Consider the following 22,245-nt stretch of genomic DNA (forward strand, 5'->3'; position numbering starts at 1 on the left):
CTTGCACGTTGGCTGTTCTTTTTTTTTTTTCTTTATTTTTTTTACTTTTTTTTAGTTGTTGAAAAAAAAAATTTCCGCCTCCTCCCCATTTCCCATTTCCCTCCCCCTCCTCCCCCACATTGCCCCCTCCTCCCCCTCCCCTCCCCTTTCCCCCACTCCATTCCTCCTCCCTCTCGACCTGGATGGAAGTAGGAGGACCTTGGACTTCCCGCAGGGCAGGGAATCTGGACATTGGCTGTTCTGTAGCTGCCCACAGGGTGTGACCTGACCTGACCTCCAGTAGCAAGGCCACGTGCCCTTTCCTAAGAACACTTCTGTCCCTCAAGTGCTCCACGTGTCTGCCCATGGGAAATGAAAGCCTAAGTAAAAGTCTCTTTTATAGCTTTTCTAAGTTTAATTGGTACATTTTTGAGGTATTCCTGATCATTTCTTGCTAAATAAAAAGCAAAAGTTTTTATCAGAAATTGTGAGACATATTCTACTACATAGCACAATTTAACTCTTTTTAGTCTTCTGAAGCAGGGCCTTGCTGTATAGACCAGGCTGGCTTCAAACTCATAATCCTCCTGCCTCAGTCTTCCAAATGCTGGGATTGTAGGTTTTGAGCCACCATACAGGTATATTCTACATTTTAAAATAATGGGTTTTGAATAAAGTTTTTCCATTTACAAATGTAAGTACATTTGTAGATAGTCCACTCTTTTCGGTGTTTTATTTGGTTACAAATACCAAACCTTTGGTAAAATGGAATGAATTAAAAAACAAATTCCAGTTTTCTATGTTACATTTAGCCAATTGTCCATTGACTACAATAGCTAGACTTTGGTTTTGAATGAGTAAGTTTATTAAGATTATAGCAAGTTAAGGTAAAAATAAATAAATAAACAGCAAGAGATAGGAAAATAGGTAGCAAGACATCATCAGTCGGGCGCCGGGAACATCCAACGGAAACCCACTGGGGAGCTCCTGTAAGGCGGCCAGCTGCTGTGCTGTAGAGTCTGGGCAGAGCAGAGTGTCCCTTCTTGGGAGGCTTCCAAGCGAAAGACAATTAGCAGCAGAGATAAAATCATCTAGTAAGAGGCGACCGCACCCTACAGAGGCACCTGGGAACTACAGTTCCTGACTGAGCTGCTCTCCCTCCTCGGGCACCTCTGTATCAGGGGCAAACAGCTAACCCCTCCTGGAAGTGGCTCACCTAGCTGTTCTCAGGGCGCATGCTCTAACCTTGGGCTGCTTTGCTGTTCTCCCTCTGTCAGTCCGTCCCCAGATGGGGTGTCAGAGGATGCTTTGAGACTTGTTTGGGTCTGAAATGGGAGTGGGCGACCCTACTCCACAGCACTTTCTTAGCCTAAACGCAATGTACGTTACATAAACACTAACAATAACGGAAGTTTTGTCTCATTTTAATAAACTAGCTTTAAAATGTTTCATTTTATGAACAAAACATCATATACATGTATATACATGCATATAGATAGATAGATAGATAGATAGATAGATAGATAGATAGATAGATAGATAGATAGATAGATATAGTTTTGATTTGTTTAGTTTTTTGAGACATTCTTTTTGTGTAGTCCTGGCTGTCCTGGAATTCACTTAGGCTGGCCTCAAGCTCACAGAGTTCCACCTGCCTCTGCCACCTAAGTGCTGGGATTAAAGGCGTGTGCCACCACTGCCTGGCTTAAATATATATTTTTATTGTAAAATTGGATATTTTAGTCAAGATATTTTTAACAGACTTAATAACAGAACTGGACAAAAGACTTTTATCCCAATCTTGGCATTCTTATATATCAATAGTTTTGTAACCATTTCTCATTTGCACAGTTAGGGAGGGGAAAGAATTAGTTGATTTTTTAATGATTGGGTTTAAAATTTTATATAATTAAAAGTGCACAAGATGTGTCCAATTGCTAAGTAGATATTATACCGAGAACTTTTTATTTAACAGTGAGCGTAACTTACAGACCAGCGCCCCGAGGTGCCATGGAGCAGAGAATGAACTACAGGCTAACATGGTTTTCGTGTTTCGTCCTCACTACCCCGAGACTGTTCTGTGTTTACATCTCTAGACAGATTTTTTTTTCTTCTTCCTTTGTGGGAAAGGGTTATTTTGGAAGGTGGTAGACAAAAGATTAGAGCACGGTATCCCTCATAGTTCTGTGGGGTACAGAGATTAGAGCAGGGGATCCCCCATAGTTCTGTGGGGTACAGAGACTAGAGCAGGGGATCCCCCATAGTTCTGTGGGGTACAGAGATTAGAGCAGGGGATCCCCCATAGTTCTGTGGGGTACAGAGATTAGAGCAGGGGATCCCTCATAGTTCTGTGGGGTACAGAGATTAGAGCAGGGGATCCCCCATAGTTCTGTGGGGTACAGAGACTAGAGCAGGGGATCCTCCATAGTTCTGTGGGGTACAGAGATTAGAGCAAGGGTTTCCCTCATAGTTCTGTGGGGTACAGAGATTAGAGCAGGGGATCCCTCATAGTTCTGTGGGGTACAGAGATTAGAGCAGGGGATCCCCCATAGTTCTGTGGGGTACAGAGATTAGAGCAGGGGATCCCCCATAGTTCTGTGGGGTACAGAGATTAGAGCAGGGGATCCCACATAGTTCTGTGGGGTACAGAGATTAGAGCAGGGGATCCCCCATAGTTCTGTGGGGTACAGAGATTAGAGCAGGGGATTCCCCATAGTTCTGTGGGGTACAGAGATTAGAGCAGGGGATCCCCCATAGTTCTGTGGGGTACAGAGATTAGAGCAGGGGGATCCCCCATAGTTCTGTGGGGTACAGAGATTAGAGCAGGGAATTCCCCATAGTTCTGTGGGGTACAGAGACTAGAGTAGGGGATCCCCCATAGTTCTGTGGGGTACAGAGATTAGAGCAGGGGGATCCCCCATAGTTCTGTGGGGTACAGAGATTAGAGCAGGGAATTCCCCATAGTTCTGTGGGGTACAGAGACTAGAGTAGGGGATCCCCCATAGTTCTGTGGGGTACAGAGATTAGAGCAGGGGATCCCTCATAGTTCTGTGGGGTACAGAGACTAGAGTAGGGGATCCCCCATAGTTCTGTGGGGTACAGAGATTAGAGCAGGAGATCCCCCATAGTTCTGTGGGGTACAGAGATTAGAGCAGGGGATCCCTCATAGTTCTGTGGGGTACAGAGACTAGAGTAGGGGATCCCCCATAGTTCTGTGGGGTACAGAGATTAGAGCAGGGGATCCCTCATAGTTCTGTGGGGTACAGAGATTAGAGCAGGGGATCCCCCATAGTTCTGTGGGGTACAGAGATTAGAGCAGGGGATCCCCCATAGTTCTGTGGGGTACAGAAATTAGAGCAGGGGATCCCCCATAGTTCTGTGGGGTACAGAGATTAGAGCAGGGTTTCCCTCATAGTTCTGTGGGGTACAGAGACTAGAGCAGGGTTTCCCTCATAGTTCTGTGGGGTACAGAGATTAGAGCAGGGGATCCCCCATAGTTCTGTGGGGTACAGAAATTAGAGCAGGGGATCCCCCATAGTTCTGTGGGGTACAGAGATTAGAGCAGGGTTTCCCTCATAGTTCTGTGGGGTACAGAGATTAGAGCAGGGGATCCCCCATAGTTCTGTAGGGTACAGAGATTAGAGCAGGGGATCCCCCATAGTTCTGTGGGGTACAGAGATTAGAGCAGGGAATTCCCCATAGTTCTGTGGGGGTACAGAGACTAGAGTAGGGGATCCCCCATAGTTCTGTGGGGTACAGAGATTAGAGCAGGGTTTCCCTCATAGTTCTGTGGGGTACAGAGATTAGAGCAGGGGATCCCTCATAGTTCTGTGGGGTGCAGAGATTAGAGCAGGGGATCCCCCATAGTTCTGTGGGGTACAGAGATTAGAGCAGGGGATCCCTCATAGTTCTGTGGGGTACAGAGACTAGAGCAGGGGATCCCTCATAGTTCTGTGGAGTACAGAGTTTAGAGCAGGGTATAAAAGAAAAGAATACAGTTTTCCTTCCCTCTTTAACTTCTGAGGTCATAGTTGGAATTACATATAATGATCTCCTGGGAGACATCCTGAGTTTCAAGCCTCTGGCTGAGCTGCTTTTGTGTGTCTGTGCATGTGTATGCGTGTTTTCCAGACAGGGTTTCTCTATAACAGCTCTGGCTGTCTTAGAACTCTGTAGACCAGGCTGCCCTCGAACTCAGATCTGCCTCCCGAGTGCTGGGATTAAAGTGCGCCACCACTACCCAGTAGGTTGAGCTGCTTTTGAACTGTCAATTTTTACTTGACCATAGATGCCCATTTGGGACTGGTGGATGGCTTAGCAGATAAAGACACTTATTACCACAAAGCCGATGACTGGATGTCGAGGACCAGCCTCAACAAAAACATTTCTTACCAGGGTAGGGGCATGGGAATTGAAGAAATATAAGTAAAGGTTATGAAGATGCATAAAAGTAATAAGACAGAAAACATAGAAAGTATCAGGAGAGCATTCCAGTGACTGAAATCCTGAAATTTACCCATGTTTATTTTTCTACAGCCTTTAAACCCAACCTAAACTGGGGGAGAAGGTAACAAAAGCCTTTATTAACATGATACAAAAGGATAACTCACACAGTCAAATGGCCTTATTACTCTGAAACATCAAATCATTAGCATTTTGTCATCTAGGTAGCTGAGGTGCTCTAGGTCCCCATTTTGAAGACCGCCCTTTCCTAGGTGACCTCATAGTTACTGAGAAAGGAGCAGAAATACATTTGCATATCCTGACCAGCCCTCAGAATGGCACTGAGCTACCTTAATTTCAAAAGAGCCAGGAACCACCTCCTGACTGAGGAGGTGCAATTACGCCTGTCAGTCTCCAAACCCTCTGACCGGCAGACAGGGTGGAAATGGGCCTGCATTGTTTGTCCAATACAATTCCTCCCTTTTTATTAATTTTAACAAAGCCTGTGCTTTTGCAATAGAACAGATGATTGCGTCTGCCGGATCCTCTGTCCTCTGGACAGAAGGAGAAGAGGAGGGAGAGAACCGACCCCCGCCCCATGTACACCATGGCATACGCGTCACTCGCACATACAGATGAGTGTTTGTTTTACAGAACACGTGCCTTTCAAGTCTGGTAATGTCTCATGTGAGAAGGTACCATGTTCACTCCACAGTGTTTTCAGTAAGCCAGGTAATTAAGTAGCACGTATGAAGCTTATTCTCTAGACAGTTTTGGCTTATTTATTAGTAATTTAGTTGTCACATATCCATCCAGGACTCACTGAGTTCTGTATAGGCCAGGTGCCGTACTGAGCACAGAGGAGCATAGTATATCAGGTTGTGACCCTGTATTCTTAGGGCCAAGTAACAGGAACGTGCACAGCAGGCGAAGGACATCCAGTTAGTCCTAAGTGCAGGTGAGGCCAAACCCCTCCCTCTTCTTTGCCATGTTGGATTTCCTTCTCTAAGATTCTTTTTAAGGATGTTTAAATTTTATTGTGTGTGTATGAGTGTTTCGCTTGCATGCTTATGTGTATCACTTGCCTGCCTGATACCCAGGGAGGTAGAAGACAGTGTTGGATCCGCTGGAGCTAGAGACAGATGGTTATGAGCTACCTTGTGAGTGTCGGGAATCAAAACTCAAGTCCTCTGGAAGAGCAGCCAGGGCTTATAACCACTGAGCGGTCTTCAGTCCCTTTCTCCAAGAATTTGTTTATCATCCACTAAAAGTGAAGGAGTCTCTGAGGTACTTGGTGGCTTTGGGTTCCTTTAATCAATTAATAGCTTAAAAGTGCCTTTAATGATACTGAGGTCATAGTCATCCAATTCCCACCCAGTGAGCCTAGCTTCTTGCAGAACAGGTAACTTTGATAATACTTGACTAAGTTTCCTCACCAATGAAGCATCTGGTAAAAATTCTTCAGTACTAAAGTCAAAAAATACTAATTGTCTAAAGTTCTCAAATGCGTTCATGAAGGAAAGCCAGCCATCACTGCTCACACGGTTTCCCGCTAAATCCAGCTGCTGGAGGTTTCTCAGAGGATTCATCTCCAGAAAGTCACCTGGGGGAAGAGGTAAGTATGTTAATTGGAAGACATTAAATTAAATGAGCTCTACACACATAGGAAGCATTTTTCCATTTTAAAATGACCATGTTTAGATCAGAGTTGAACCCAGGGAAGAAAGAACTCCTACGGGCAGTCTGTGACGGCGCCCATTATATTTACGGATTCTGTTTCCTAAGGTCTAATGTAGACGAGCACTAAAGGTAGATAGAAGTGATGTGTGCGTTTTCCCGTAGTCGTGATTCCTCCTGGAAATGAAAGTTGATTAAACATTGAGGTGTGAGAGATGCTATTAGATATTGAGGAGTTGTTTTTAAAATTAGAGGCCCCTCTGGGGAGTAGAAATGTGAGCAGCAGCAGCAACTTTCAGAAACTATAGTAAGAAGTTCCTCTGGGAAAGAGCACCTGTGTCCCTGCCAGCCCCCAGTACCATAACCTGTATGTAATACCCAACTGCATCAACCACCTAGGCTGCCTCAGAAGTGCCTGCACCTAGAGGAGTGACCACTCGAGCCTTAGGCCCCTGCATCTGGAAGAGCCATCACCAGAGGCTCTACCCTGCCTGCACCTAGAAAAAACAATCAACAGAGACACAGCCTCCAACTACACCAGTTGGAGAAACAGGGTCCTCCTGAAGCACAGATTCCACATGTACTGATTGGAGGAAGAGATGGGTAGACAACAGTCTAAGAATACACTCAGCAACACCAAGAGCAAATGACACCTCCAGAAATGAATGGTTCTACAGCAACAAGACCTGAACATCCCAATGCAGATGAAGCAGAAGAAAACAATCTTAAAAATAACTTTATGAAAATGATTGAGGCCCTTACAGGGGAAATAAAAAACTCTCTTAAAGAAACAGAGGAAAATACAAACAAAAAATTGGAAGAAATCAACAAATACCTTAAAGAAAACCAAGAAAAAGAAATCAAACAGGTGGAGGCAACAGTTCAAGACTTAAAAACTGAAAAGAACACAAACCAAGGGTATTCTGGAAATGGATAATCTGGGTAAATGAACAGGAACTTTAGATGCAAGCATAAACAACAGAATACAAGAGATGGAAGAGAGAATCTCAGGTGTTGAAGATACAATAAAGGAAATAGATTCATCAGCCCAATAAATATTAAATCCAACAAATTCTTAACAAAAAATATTCAGGAAGTCTGGGACACCATGAAATAACTGCACATAAGAATAATAGGAATCGAAGAAGTACAGCTCAAAGGCACAAAAAATATATCCAACAAAATCATAGGAAACTTTCTGAACCTAAAGAAGAACATGCCTATGAAATACTAGAAGGTTTATGGAACACCAAATAGACTGGGCCAAAAAAAAAAGTTCCCTTGCTCATATTAATCAAAACACTAAACATACAGGATGAAGAAAGAATATTAAAAGCTGCAAAAGAAAAAGGTCAAGTAACATATAAAGGTAGACCTATCAGAATTACACCTGATATCTCAATGAAAACAATGAAAGCCAGAAGGTCCTGGGCAGATGTGCTGCAGACACTAAGAGACCACAAATGCAAGCCCAGACTACTATACCCAGCAAAGCTTTCATTCACCATCGATGGAAAAAACAAGATATTCCATGACAAAACCAGATTTAAACAATACCTGTTCACAACTCCAGCCCTACAGAAAGTACTAGAAGGAAAATCCCAACCCAAGGAAGCTAACTGTACCCACAAAAATACAAACAAAAGATAATCCTATAGCAGCAAATCCCCCAAAAGGGAAACACACACGCATAATACCACCAACAAAACAAAAGTAACAGGAACAAGCAATTACTGCTCATTAATATTTCTTAATGTAAATGCACACAATTCACCTATAAGAAGGCACAGATTAACAGACTAGATATAAAAACAGAATCCATCCTTCTGCTGCATACAAGAAACACACCTCAGTTCCAAAGACAGACAGTATCTTAGAGTAAAGGGTTAGAAAAAGGTTTTCCAATCAAATGAACCTAAGAAGCAAGCTGGTGTAGCTATCCTAACATCTAACAAAATAGACTACAAACTAAAAGTAACCAAAAGAGATGAAGAACATTTAATATTCATCACAGGAAAAAAATCTATCAAGATATAGTTTCAATTCTGAACATCTATGCCTCAAATACAAGGGCAACCACACTTGTAAAAGAAACATCACTGAAGCTTAAATCACATATCAAGCCCCATACACTAATAATGGGAGACTTCAACATTTCACTTTCCCCGATGGATAGGTCTACCAGACAGAAACTTAACAGAGAAATAAGAGAACTAACAGATGTCATCATGATTCATATGGGCTTAACAGACATCTATAGAATATTCCACACAAATACAAAAGAATATATCTTCTCAGCACCCCATGGAACTTTCTCTAAAATTGACCACATACTGGGTAACAAAGCAAACCTCAACAGATACAAAAAATTGGAATAACCCCATGTATCTTATCAGATCACCATGACTTAAAGTTAGAATTCAACAACAATACTAATTGCAGAAAATTCATGGAAATTGAACAATGCTCAACTGAATCACCAATGGGTCAAGGAAGAGATAAAGAGAAATTAAAGACCTCCTGGAATTCAATGAAAATGACAGCACACCATCCCCAAACCTCTGGGACACAAATGAAATTGGTGCTAAGAGGACAGTTCACAGCACTAGGAGCTCACATAAAGAAGCTGGAGAAATCCCACACTAGCAAATCAACAGAACAGAAAGAAGCAAAGTTACCGAGGAGGAATAGACAGCTAGAAATAATCAAATTTAGGGGTGAAATCAATAAAATAGAAACAAAGAAAACAATACGAAAAATCAATGAGACAAAGAGTTGGTCCACAAACCTTTATCTTACTAACCAAAAGGCAGAGAGAAAATATCCAAAATAAGAAAACTGGAAATGGAAAGGGGGCATAACAACAGACACTGAGAAGATTTAGAGAATCATCAGATCATACTTCAAAAACCTGTACTCTACTAAATTGGAAAAATTAAAGAAAATTGAGAATTTCCTGGATAAGTACCACATACCAAAGTTAAATGAAGACCAGATAAACAAATTAAATAGACCCATAACCCCTAAGGAAATAGAAACAGTCATCAAAGCCTCCCAACCAAAAAAGCCCAGGACCAGATAGTTTCAGCGCAGAATTCTATCAGAATTTCAAAGAACTAATACCAATACTCCTCAAATTGTTCCATACAACAGAAACAGAAGGAACACTTCCAAACTCTTTTTATGAGGCTACAGTTACACTGATACCCAAACCACACAAAGACACAACTAAGAAAGAGGATTACAGACCAATCCCCCTCATGAAGATTGATGCAAAAATACTCAGTAAAATACTGGCAAACCAAATCTAGGAACACATTAGAAAAATCATCCACCATGATCAAGTAGGCTTCATCCCAGAGATGCAAGGATGGTTTAACATATGAAAATTCGTCAATATAATCCACTACATAAACAAACTGAAAGAAAAAAAACCACACAATGATCTTATTAGATCCTGAAAAAAAGCCTTCAGCAAAATGCAAGACCCCTTTTCATGATTAAAGGTCTTGGAGAGCTCAGAGATACAAGGGACATTCCTAAACATAATAAAGGCAATATACAGTAAGCCAACAGCCACCATCAAACAAAATGGAGAGAAACTCAAAGCAATCCCACTAAAATCAGGAACAAGACAAGGCTGTCCACTCTCTCACTATCTATTCAATATAGTATTCAAAGTCCTAGCTAGAGCAATAAGACAACAAAAGGAGATCAAAATGGAAGGAAAGAAGTCAAACTCTTGCTATTGTGACTGATACAATCTTTTACATAAGTGATCCCAAAAATTCTACCAAGGTTCTCCTAAAGCTAACAAACACCTTCAGTAATATGGCGGGGTACAAAATCAACTAAAAAAAATCAGTAGCCCTCCTATATACAAATGATAACTGAACTAAGAAAGAAATCAGAGAAACATTACCCTTCACAATAGCCACAGACAACATAAAATATCTTGAGGGTAACTCTAACCAAACAAGTGAAAGACCTGTATGACAAGAACTTTAAGTCTTTAAGAAATTGAAAAGGATATCAGAAACTGGAAAGCTCTCCCATGCTCTTGGATAGGTAGGATTAACATAGTAAAAAGGACAATCTTTTTACCAAAAGCAACCTACAGATTCAATGCAATTCTCATCAAAATCCCAACACAATTCTTCACAGACCTCAAAAGAACAGTACTCAACCCAGGATAGCCAAAACAATCTTCTACAATAAAGAGATTCACAGCTAAGTACTGAACACAGCTCCCAGAGTCCAGTCAAAGAGACAGAGGAGCGATAATATGAACAAAGGGGTCAAGACTGTGAAGGAGAAACCCACAGAAACAGCTGACCCCAGCTAGTGGGAGCTCACTGACTCTGGACTGACCACTGGGGCGCCTACATATGACCAATCTAGGCCCCCTAAGTGCCGGTGACAGTGGGTGACTTGGGCAGTCAGTGGGGCCACTGGCAGTGGGACGGGAACTATCCCTAATGAACAGTCTGGCTTTTTAGAATCTATTTCCTATGAAGAGATACCTTGCTCAGGCTAGATGTGGGCAGTGGGCGGGGGGGGAGGCTCAGTCCTGCTTCAAGGTCGTGATGATGACAGAATTCATTGACCTCCATGGGAAGCCTTGACTTCTCTGAGGAGTAGGATATGGGGAAGGTGGGGGGAGCAGAAAGCATGGAGACAGGGAACTAGGAATAGTATGTAAAATAAAATAAAATAGCATATATAAAAAAATTGGAATCAAGCAGGCAATATTAGATCTTTCTATATTTGTCCATATAAAGCTACTTAACAGCTTTATCTTTGGATATCACTACCTATAAACTTAAGTAAATGAGTTATTTGGTATCTAGAAATGACTTTTGAGGCTTTCCTAACCTCTTCAGGGAGATCCTCAATTCCCTAAAAACAGGACACCCTAAAGTGCCTCCTACATGAAAGGGGGGGGTGTTCTGTCCTGATTCACAGAACACCACAGTCTCCTCAGTACTCATTCCTTGTTCCTCTGTGCCCGGTACAACTGCACTGGACTCAGGTGAGTCCTACTGTGGAAAGAAATGTATGACTATACATGGTCACACACACCTCTGATGCCAGCAGAGAGGCAGAGACTGAAAAATCATGAATTCAAGGCCAGTTTAAAATACCTAGAGAAACCCTGTCAGAAATTTAAAAAGACAAGAGACAAAAGGAAGATGCTCCTTTTGTTTGTTTGTGGTGGTATTGTTTTGAAACGAGGTTTGGCTAAATATCCCAGGCCACCTTCAAACTCACTGCAATCCACCTGCCTCAGCCTCCAACAATGCCAGATTCGTAGGCTTGAATCAACACATTCAGCCTCATCCTGCATTGGTCATGGAGGGGTTTGTAAGACATTAAACTTGGAGTTGTGGGCCGGGCGGTGGTGGCGCACACTTTAATCCCAGCACTCAGGAGGCAGAGGCAGGCAGATCTCTTGTGAGTTTGATGAGCTAGTTCCAGGACAGGATCCAAAGCTACAGAGAAGCTTTGTCTCAAAAGAAACAAATAAGTAAATAAATAAATAAACTTGTTGTTGCTTGGGAGAGGCATGCTACAGTCTTGCAGGATGAGTGTTCAAGGTTCAGATTGGACTTTTTTTTCTTTTGTTTTTCTTCAAGAGATGATTTCTCTGTGCATCTCTGGAAGTCCTGGAATTCACTCTGCTGTAGACCACCCTGTCTCGATCTCAGAACTGTCTGTTTCTGCCTCCCAAGTATGGGATCAAAGGCATGGACCACCACCACCTTTGGACTAGTTGGACTTTGGACCTTTGGACTAGTTGGACTATTAAGTAGGAAGAGATGCTCCCTGGAAAAGGCATTTTAAATGTCCCTCCGCAGTCTTTGCACAGAAGCCTATTGTCCCCAAAGACAAAACACCAGAGCCCTGCTTGTCACAAGTCTGTGATTCCAGAACTCAGGGAGCCTGAAGCAGAGGACTGCAAGTTTGGGTCAGCCTGGGCTACATAGTGCTAACCCCTGTCTCAAAAAAAACAAAAAACCCAAGTCAAGCCATGGCAAAGGCTAGCAAACAAACAAGAAAAGCTGTTGCCATCAGTGATCAGGCCAGCAGATTAGGAATAATGCCTTGTGTAACTCGCCTGTATAGATTGAGGCTCACCCAGGTACACACTGAGCGATTATAGCCACTGCCAGGATGCCTGCAGACCAGCTCCCCAGCACGGAGGTCTGTGAATTAATTGGCAGGTATCATTGTGCGGCCTCTGTAGTTTGCTAAGGGAAAGCACGTGACTCAGCACCCAGTGCTTACTTCCGAGTGTCTTCCAGTCAGTGTCACCCAGGACTTTTATCCCCTTTGCAAGTTTTAGTCTAGAAAGTTCCCTAGGTTCTTTATTACTAATGCCCGAAGTAAAAGTATCATTACCTAGCCGTAATGGAGAGAGAAGAGGAGGAAGTGAGGAAACCCAGGTGAGGAGATGGCTCCCAGGCATCTGCCTTCTCTCAGATCTGTGCTACTGTCTACTGAGACCATCCTTCCACCCCATTTTCTACACTTTAACCTCCTTAGACGACAAACTGCTAATCCCACACCTCTTGTTAAATGTATCTAAATTTCTACCAAGGAAACAGAAGCAGAAATGAGGTGTGTCACTTCCAGGTCACTTTGAAAAAGAAGTAGCCATCGGCTCTCACTTGTTTGTCTCCTCCCACGAGGCTCGACATGCCCACATGACAACAGCTATGACCATGAAGTTAAAAATAAGGAATGAAGGGGGCTAGAGAGATGGCTCAGTGGTTAAGAGCATTGCCTGCTCTTCCAAAGGTCCTGAGTTCAATTCCCGGCAATGGTGGCTCACAACCATCTGGAATGAGGTCTGGTGCCCTCTTCTGGCCTGCAGACATACACACAGACAGAATATTGTATACATAATAAATAAATAAATATTTAAAAAAAATAAGGAATGAAGTCAAAATAACAGCTGTCTGGGAAAGACTGTGCAGGGTGCAGCTGCCCCATCTGCTTGGACTGCGCATTTGTGTGTTACAGGATGGGAAGGAAGTCAGCTTCAGGCTCCAGTCAGCCATGGTCCAGCCATGGCTGATCTTTAGTCTGTGCCCAGCTCACCAGGCACACTGGCCCTCGCCTCCCTTTCTAAGAGTGTTTCTCTCTCCAGGCCGTCAAAACCCTTCTTCCTATTTTTCACACCCCATTTGATTCCCAGCATAGCAGGAACTCAAAATGTTTTTTGTTTTTTCCAGGTTGTGGGCTTTCTCCCCAGGGAGTGACTTCTTTCCACTACCCATAGGGATGTAGAAAAGTCAAGCTGTTTCTGCGGCTCTCTGCTTCAGTTTGAGGATCTTAGCTGAGTTTCCTGGGTGATTATCAGAGTGTGTGCAAACACAGGAAGGAAAAACAAGCAGTAGTCTCCACGGTCTAAGGACATGTTTTCTGGTGACTGGATCGGGATCAAACTAGATCCAACAGGAAGAAAATCTGGGCATTTGGAGCTTGGCCATCTGTAGGCTTAGGAGACTGCAAATGGCCAAACTTCACGTGCCTTCCGCAGACATCTCTAACATCGCCCTTCAGTTCTCCTGAGCCCGTGTCAGGTCGCCTGGCGTTAGTTAACTGTCAGCTTGCTCAAATCAAGAATCACCTGCAGGATGGGCCTCTTGGCATACCTGTGGGGGTTCTCTTGATTGCATTCATTGAGGCGGTGAGCCTGCCCACTGTTGGTGCCACCATTCCCTGACTGGTGGAAGAAAACTGAACAGCCCAATGCATGCATTGGTTCCTGTTCTCTGTCACCAATGGTGGATGCAATGTGGCAGCTTCCTCAATTCCTGCTTCTCATTTCCCCACTATGCTAGGCTGGAACCTGGAACCTGGACCCGAAAATAGGCCCTAAATAATACATGATGGCACTAGCCATGTATTCAACAAGCATTTATCTGCCGTGTACCATACACAGGGCATAGTCCTTGCGCTTTGAGCTTACAACATAGTGTGAAGTCACCCACTAATAAGATGACAGGTAGGGTGCTGTGAGAGGGGACCTGAGACCCCCATACACAGAAGCAGCAGGCATTGCTCCTCCCCCGTCCCAGGACACTAGTAATTGGCCTTGTGTGCTCTAGGAGGAAGACTGGAAGGTTCTCAGTTGCCTCCAAAGCCACTTGCGTGTCTGGTTTCCTGCCCCCTATAGCGAAGCCAAACAATCAAAAGTCATCTCCAGGGCTGGAGGGTTAGAATGGAGTTAAGGGCACTTACTGCTTCTGCAGAGGACCAGGATTTGGTTCCCAACTCCCACACCACCCATAAGTTCAATACCAGGGGATCCAACCCCCTCTTCTGGCTCCATGCATGGTTCACATATACATATGCAAGCAGTCATACGCATAGAATAATTTTTTTAAGTCATCTTCTCCCTTAGACACAAAGAGTCTTCTCAGCTTGTACCTCACTCTACAATATGAGAAGAGCCATCTGAGAGCAGACGCCAACAAAGAAGACTGAGTTTCAACTCAACATCCACAGAAAAGGGACCACCCATGGAAAGGGGTGTTATTACTGTTTTGTGTCACGGTGGTAGAATATCTCAGGCTGGTAAACTTCACAACAAACAGACATGTATTGACTCATGGCCAAGGCTGAGGGACTAACACGTAGCAAGGCCTTCTCCTGTCTCTCCCTGTGGCGGAAGGATGAGGGGTGAAGAAAAGTAAGCACGAGCTCAGTCTCCCAGTCTCAATCCCATCTACACTTGCATTTCTCATCCCGGAGGGTGGGCCATGAGCTGACCACATGTGAGTTCCCATCTCCCAGCGCTGTGCCATGGATCTTGTTTTATGCGTGTGGTTTCAGGAGACACATTCAAACAATAGCAGGAGACAACACGGGAAAACAAGAAGGGGGAAAACCTTCAAAATAAAATTTTTCAGAGATTAATATTCAATAGAAATAAGATCCTAATAAATAAGAAAGAGGAAGCTGGGTGGTGGTGGTGCTTGTCTTTAATCCCAGCACTTGGGAGGCACAGGCAGGAGGATCTCTGAGCTCAAGGCCAGTCTAGTCTACAGAGTGAGTTCCAGGACAGCCAGGGCTCCACAGAGAAACCCTGTCTCAAAGAGGAGGGAGAGCTCTGTTTAAAGTCAGTCTTTGCTCTCTTGGCCCTGTTCGGATGGACCTACCTATACTTCTGACCTCTGCATCCCCGAGTCTCCAGTCTTTGTTCTCTTGGTTCTGTTTGCACGGACCTACCTATACTTCTGACCTCTGCATCCCCACGTCTCTGTTTGCACGGACCTACCTATACTTCTGACCTCTGCATCCCCGCGTCTCTGTTTGCACAGACCTACCTATACTTCTGACCTCTGCATCCCCGCGTCTCCAGTCTTTGCTCTCTTGACTCTGTTTGCACAGACCTACCTATACTTCTGACCTCTGCATCCCCGAGTCTCCAGTTTTTCAGTCCAAGCTTGAGGAGCCCTGGGACCACCTCCAGCTGCTTCAGCAGGCTGGGCAGGGTGATGAGCACATCCTTACACCACGGCAGCATCAGTGTGGTTAGCTGTTCCAGAATGCTGAGCCTGCCAACTAGAAACAGAATGATTCGGGAATGACATCAACTTAAAATCTGCACAGGATGAGGATGAAGGAATGATCTTTAAATCTGGTGACCCTGTAGGCTCCTTGATCTTTACTACGAATCTACATTTTCTTGATTATTTTTATAGAAAATATTCCAATATATAAACACTGTAGTAATCACAAAACTATTACTAATAATGCAACCTTCAAAAACAACAAATCATAGGGTAGACTGCTTAATCCCGACCAGACTCGTGTGTTTTTCTGAAGTGAATTCCAGATATATATCCCTTTGTCATAACCATGTGCCACTGTGGCACCTCAAACATCTTACTGTGCCCAAAGAAAGGAAACATAACCGCAAAGACCACCGGGGAGATACGGTTATTTAGGTATCTGGTAAAGCAGCTGCTTGCAGTTGTCTTGTTTTATAAAAAGAAAAATGCCCTTATCCTCCATATACACCTCTCTCTTTTGAGACATATCCTTGACGGGCTTGGGACTCACTCTGTAGACCAGGCTGGCCTCAAGCTCACAGAGATCTGCTTGCTTATTCAAGTGCTGGGGTCAAAAGCACACACCACCATTCCTAGTGAATGTCGTTTTTACCTTTGCCATGTGGCCTTGATAGAAACTTAAGCCCACCCTAAAAAGCCTCTGTGTACTGTGAACTCGTTCAGTTAGTTGCTCAGAGTCATGAAGAGAAGTCTGTCATGATCAGCCTTTCCTGATCCTCCACTGACTGAGCATGGTGGTTTCCCTGCCTCATTTTTCTGTAACAACATTATCAGAATAAAAATCCTGTTGGTACCAGCATTCAAGAGGCAGAGGCAAGCCAGGCAGTGGTGGCACACACCTTTAAACCCCCCAGCACTCTGGAGGCAGAAGTAGGCAGATCTCTGTGGGTTCAAGGCCAGCCTGGTCTACAGGAGCTAGTTCCAGAACAGGCTCCAAAAGCAACATAGAGAAACCCTGTCTTGAAAAACCAAAAATTAAAAAAAAAAGAAACAGAGGCAGATGGATCTCTGTGATTTCAAGGACACCCTGTCTACTTAACAAGTTGCAGGCTGCAGAGTAAAACCCCCTCTCTCAACACAAAACTCCAAATGTTTTGCTCATCTGAGAACTCATGCACAGTCCTTTGCTACATCCAGACAGCATAAGAATATTGCAGTCCTTGGATGACTCAGTTGACACAATATGCATACAAACCAGTCTTATGAGCCTGGGGGTACAAAAAGCCATATCACTAAATCCTTAAGCAAATTTATCGTCAGCATCAAACACTAGCTTCCTTGTTGTTGGCAAACCGGAAGAGCCTCAGGTACAATGAAGATATTGAAACTGATGACCCAGGAGACAGAAGCTTGGGCTTGGAGAAATGATCCAACGGTTAAGAGCATGCCCTACTCGCCAGGTGGTAGTGGCACACACTTTTAATCCCGGCAGAGGCAGGTGGCTCTCTGTGAGTTCAAGGCCAGCCTGGTCTACAAGAGCTAGTTCCAGGACAGGTTCCAAAGCTACAGAGAAACCCTGTCTCAAAAAACCAAAAAAAAAAAAAAAAAATGCACTACTCTTGTAGGAGAACTGAATTCCATTCCAGAGCCCAGGACAAATGACTCATAATACCTGTAACTCCAGCATCTAGGAGATGAAACGCTCTCTTCTGGCCTCTGCAGGCACCTACACTCATGTGTGCATACACCCTTCACACACACACACACACACACACACACACACACACACACACACACAATGTTTTTCAGTTTTTTTGTATATGAGTGTTTCACCTGCACTTACATGTGTGCGCTCATCTGTACCTGGTACCCACATAACTCAGAAGGCGGCATCAGATTCCCTGGAACTAGAGTTACAAATGTTTGTGAGCCATCATTTAGATGCTGGGAACCAAACTCAGGCTCTTTGCATAGCATCGAAGTGTTCCTAACCACTGAGCAACCTCTCCAGCCCCCAAATTAAGTAAAGCTTTTAAAAAAAAAAGACGTGGGGCCATGTTCCTCAATGGCAGTTTAAGACAGCATTAGAGAAAGCAGTTAAGAAAACATTTTCCCTCAGGAAGATGAGTTAGCAGGGTGCTTGTGGGTCCCAAGGCCCAGCTGCAGGCTGTTCTTTCTGACCACCCAGCACGCATAGTCAAGAGCACATTGCTGGCAAGCTGCCGTTCTTACTCAGTTCCTGTACAGCTTCTTTTCCATCCTTTCCCAGATAGTTTTCTGATATATCGAGAACGTTCAGTTTGACCAAATTGTGAAGATTCTGTGCTGGAAGAAAAAAGATAACATTTCCAAGTAACCAAATATGCATTTTCCAATATCTTTAGGATTCTGTGTCCTTGTTGTTTTTGCTGATGGCTTACGCACTGTTATTTGACTTGATTATTTCTCAAAGGAAGTAGGATGGGTGGACCCCTCGGTTCCTATGGCTTTGACTGAATGCACAGGTGTCTCCTAACCCTATGTTCGGATTATTAAATCCACATCACATGATGCCTAAAGTTGCATGGAATATAGAGTTAGTAATTCTAGACATTACTTTGTAGTTTATTCTTTATTGAACTCGGTTTGTTTGGGTTTTTTTTTTGTTTGTTTAAGATAGGGTCTCACTAGGTAGCCTGGAATGGCCTCAAACTCTCAAACTTACAGAAATCCCCCTGCCTCTGGCATCTGAGTGCTGGGACTGAAGGTGTTCGTTACCACACCTGGACACTTCTCACATATTCTTAAAGGGATAAACTGTCTCACGTGGCTTTTAAAGGGGCACAAGTTTCAGCCTTCAGCTGTTCTCCCTCTCAAACAACTCAATGGTTCTTTATTGGTTTCTCACACAGCTTTAGGGTCGGGGTCTCCTAGGTCACAGGCCCTGGTGGGCTGTGACAGGTAGTGGTAGGCACTAGGGATCTGAAGAACAAGATACCATTACTAAAACGGTACTTTGTATCACAGCAAAAAAGGTTTTATTACAACAAATTAAAGGTCAATTTCTATTTAAAAAGCAGGTGACGTTTTGATCAATATTTATATTTTCTCTTCTCCCTTATAGTTTATTGGTGAAAGTGGAGACATGTTCCCAGTATCAGTCTAGATTTTCCAACCATTGGCTTCTTCAGCTGTAAGTTTATATCAGTGTAAACATGGCAGTCTTTAGAGATTCCCAGCACTATTATACTCTTATTTTTTGATTTTATTCGTAAGTGTGTGTGTGTTTGTTTCTATGTGAAGGGATATGCAAAGGGGTGCAGTTGCCACAGAGGCCAGAAGGTGGCACCAAATCCCTTGAAACTGGAGTTTCAGACCGGTGTGAGTTGCCAAAAGTGGGTGCTGAGAACCACTCAGGTCTGATGGAAGAGCCGCAAACTCTCCTGGCCTCCAAGTCATCTCTAGCCCCCATAGGATGACTTCCAGAGGGACACACCTTTCACCCAGCATTCACGAGGCAAGACTGATCTACACAGCAAGTTCCAGGCTAACCAGAGATATATAGTGAGACAGATAAATAATATTAAATCGATTTTCAAAAGCTAAATCTTTAAGCCAGGCAGTGGTGGCGCACGCCTTTAATCCCAGCACTCGGGAGGCAGAGGCAGGCGGATCTCTGTGAGTTCAAGGCCAGCCTGGTCTAGAAGAGCTAGTTCCAGGACAGGAACCAAAAAGCTACAGAGAAACCCTGTCTTGAAAATCAAAAAAAAAAAAAACTAAACTAAATCTTTAAAAATGACTTCCTGTATGGGTGTCCTGCCTGCATGCATGGCTGGGTGCCACGTGTGTGCCAGAAGAGGGTACTGAATCCCCGAGACCTAATACAGATGGCAGTAAGCTGCCGTGTGCGTGCCAGGAATGGAACCCAAGTCTTTTGGAAGAACAGTCAGTGATCTTAACTGCTGATCCATGTCTGCAGCCCCAAACTCTCAATTTTAAGACATGTCTGAATTGAAGAGTTTATTGAAAACTATGCAAAGTTTTCTCTGTAATTGGTATGCATGATATTTGGGAACTCAAAAGACTGAAGTAAGGGTGTATCACTGTACTCTAAGTCCATCTTAACAGAGCAAAGGGAAGACTAGGAAGCCTCTAACATGGAGGCAATCCTCTTTCCCCATCATTATATATGATGATACACTATTATCACGACACTAAAGCACTATGACAAAATGGTGGAAATTGGGGTGAGAGATGTTTTTAGATGGGGAATTTAAAAAAAAATTTACTTATAACTTTTTCTTAAGGTTAAAATATCTTCAAATATTCTGCAGTCCTCTCTTATTGCCATTGATAATTTTAATTCTGAGTTGGACAAAGCGTCCATGTTCTGCTGTGCGTCCACTGAGGGACGCAAGGGTTCCCCTGATTACCTAGGGTTTTCACAGAATTCGCCGTCAGACAGCAGGCCACCAACTTCATCTCTTGCAGGTCACAGGGTTCTCCCGACAGAGACTCAATTATGGAATCCATCCCCTCCCCGATATCAGACAAATGAGTCAGATGAAATAAGCTCATCTTCTTCAGGTTTCCCAGGCCTTTGGCTACGAGAAAAGGGGAAAGAAATATATGAGCAGACCACGTTTATCTGGTTAAACCCAGATTCGTGGACCAGAAGGATGACAACTAGGAAGAAACAGTTTCGTCTTCTTTTTCTTTCTTAAAGATTTCTTTATTTACTATGTGTCCACTGTTCTGCCTGCACATCGGATCTCATTACAGGTGGTAGTGAGCCACCACGTGGGTGCTGGGAACTAAACTCAGGACCTCTGGAAGAGCAGCCGGTGATCTTAACCTCTGAGCCACCTCTCGGGCCCTCAGTTTCATGTTCTTTTAAAAAATATGTATGCATATCTTTGTTTTCTACATAGGGAGAGTCTTGCTATTTAGCCCGGCTGGCTCAGGAGCTTCCTGCCGAGGCTGCCCCACTGCTAGATAGCAGACATGCTCTTTCTTCCTGGTCTTTACTTCCCTCAAGAGGCTGAGTTCAGAGGGGCAGCGGGTGCTATAGCCACGTGGAGGGCTAATGCCACTGCCTGGCCCTGGACTGTGACACGGGACAGACTGACTCCCTCCAGTGAACACTACACCCGGAGCAGTATGTTCAGCCAGGGTCAGTGGACGCTTCTACCCACAGAACAGCTAAAGGCGGTCTAGAGTGCCCTTCATTCTTAGGCCTGGCATTGATGTGGCTTTCAGGATTGATTAGATGGAACTTAAATCATCAATACATATCCTGAGTCAATGGTCCACATGAAAGAAATACATGGTGACTTTTGGATCCTAGCTGTCTCCCTCTCCACTTTTTCTTTGGTATTGGAGTTTTTACCCAGGCCCTGTGCATGCCAGGCAAATGCTCTACCATTGAGGTGCATCCCTCAGACCAAGGTTTTCTCAATCCCCATGGTTAGGAGCTTAGGGGAGATAATGTATTGAAGCATGAATTATAGTTGTTTTTAATACTAAAAACCCAGAGTCAGATATAGGGGTTAATGCTGAAGATCAGAGAAGCAGAGTGTCAGGCACTAGAGAGACCTTTTACCTCTTCCAGTGCTCAGACTGAAGGGGCGATCGTGTCCTCAGACTGCATCACCAGACTGTATCTGTCTCCTCCAAACCTCCAGCTGCCTCTGTCCACACCAAACCTCAGACTACCCTGTGTTCCTGTCTCCTGTCTAACAGTCCTTTCTCCACCCTGTCACTCCCGTCTCCACCTCCCTAGTGCTGGAATTAAAGGCATGGGATCCCAAGCGTAAGGATAACCTTTGTGTGAATTCTGTTTCTCTTTTAGAGATTCAATCTTGTATAGCCCAGTTAGCCTTGAACTAACAGAGATCCGTCTGCCTCTGTCTCCTTAGTTCTGGAATTAAAGGTATGTGCCAGCACTCCCTGGCCTCTAGTGCCTAAGCTCTGCACTCTGACCTTTGGGCAAGCTTTTATTTGTAAGAACATAAACAAAATATCACTACAATGTATGTGATTCAATCAGTAGTATAGTGGCATATTATTTGTGTTTTAATAAATAAAGCTTGCCTGAAGATCAGTACAAAGCAGCCACACTTCTCAGCCATATAGGCCAGGCAGTGGTGGCACACACTTTTAATACCAGAAGCCACGCTAGTTAGCCATAGAGGCCAGGTGGTGGTGGTTCATGCTTTTAATTCTAGCACTAGGGAGAAATATAAGGCAGAATGAGACAGGAACTCATTCTTTTTTAGTCTGAAGATTTCACTTAGGTAAGAGCTCTCTAGTGACTTGGCTGCTTTGCTTTTCTGATATTCAGGTTAAACCCCAATATTTATCTCTGAACTTTTATTATCTGAGCTATAGCTGGTACCCAACATTTGGGATACAAATTCATGAAAAAGCTGTTTGCCTGTGACTTTCTAGCCACCAGCACAGGCCAGAGCTCCACATGGGGCTCCAGTTCCATCCAGCTAGGTTTTTTTTTTCTTCTCCTCAAGTCTGTGAGTAGGTTTGGCATTTTCCTGTTGTAGCCTCTCTGAAAGTCTCCAGCTGCCACCCAAACTGCAGAAGCACCTGGATTCCAAAAGCCACAGCACTCACCTCCCTCGACTGA

The 22,245-nt window shown here is 43.9% G+C and overlaps 1 protein-coding gene across 6 annotated transcripts in view; it reads right to left on the bottom strand.

Annotated features, from left to right (window-relative positions):
• Nucleotides 1-3,802: 3,802 nt before the first annotated feature.
• Nucleotides 3,803-22,245, bottom strand: part of Nlrc4 (NLR family CARD domain containing 4) — a 44,957-nt gene continuing 26,514 nt past the window's right edge. For 5 of the 6 annotated variants that reach the window (XM_075955670.1, XM_075955667.1, XM_075955669.1 and 2 more), the window contains 4 exons: nt 20,039-20,209; nt 17,859-17,951; nt 15,508-15,675; nt 3,803-6,025 (listed from right to left, as the gene is read on the bottom strand). In XM_075955670.1, the coding sequence (XP_075811785.1) occupies nt 5,733-6,025; nt 15,508-15,675; nt 17,859-17,951; nt 20,039-20,209 (725 nt within the window). In that variant the 3' untranslated portion in view covers nt 3,803-5,732. The remainder of the gene's footprint in view (nt 6,026-15,507; nt 15,676-17,858; nt 17,952-20,038; nt 20,210-22,245) is intronic. The other variant, XR_012908770.1, reaches the window with a different exon arrangement.

Source organism: Microtus pennsylvanicus, chromosome 21 (assembly GCF_037038515.1).
Source record: "Microtus pennsylvanicus isolate mMicPen1 chromosome 21, mMicPen1.hap1, whole genome shotgun sequence".
NCBI lineage: Eukaryota > Metazoa > Chordata > Mammalia > Rodentia > Cricetidae > Microtus > Microtus pennsylvanicus.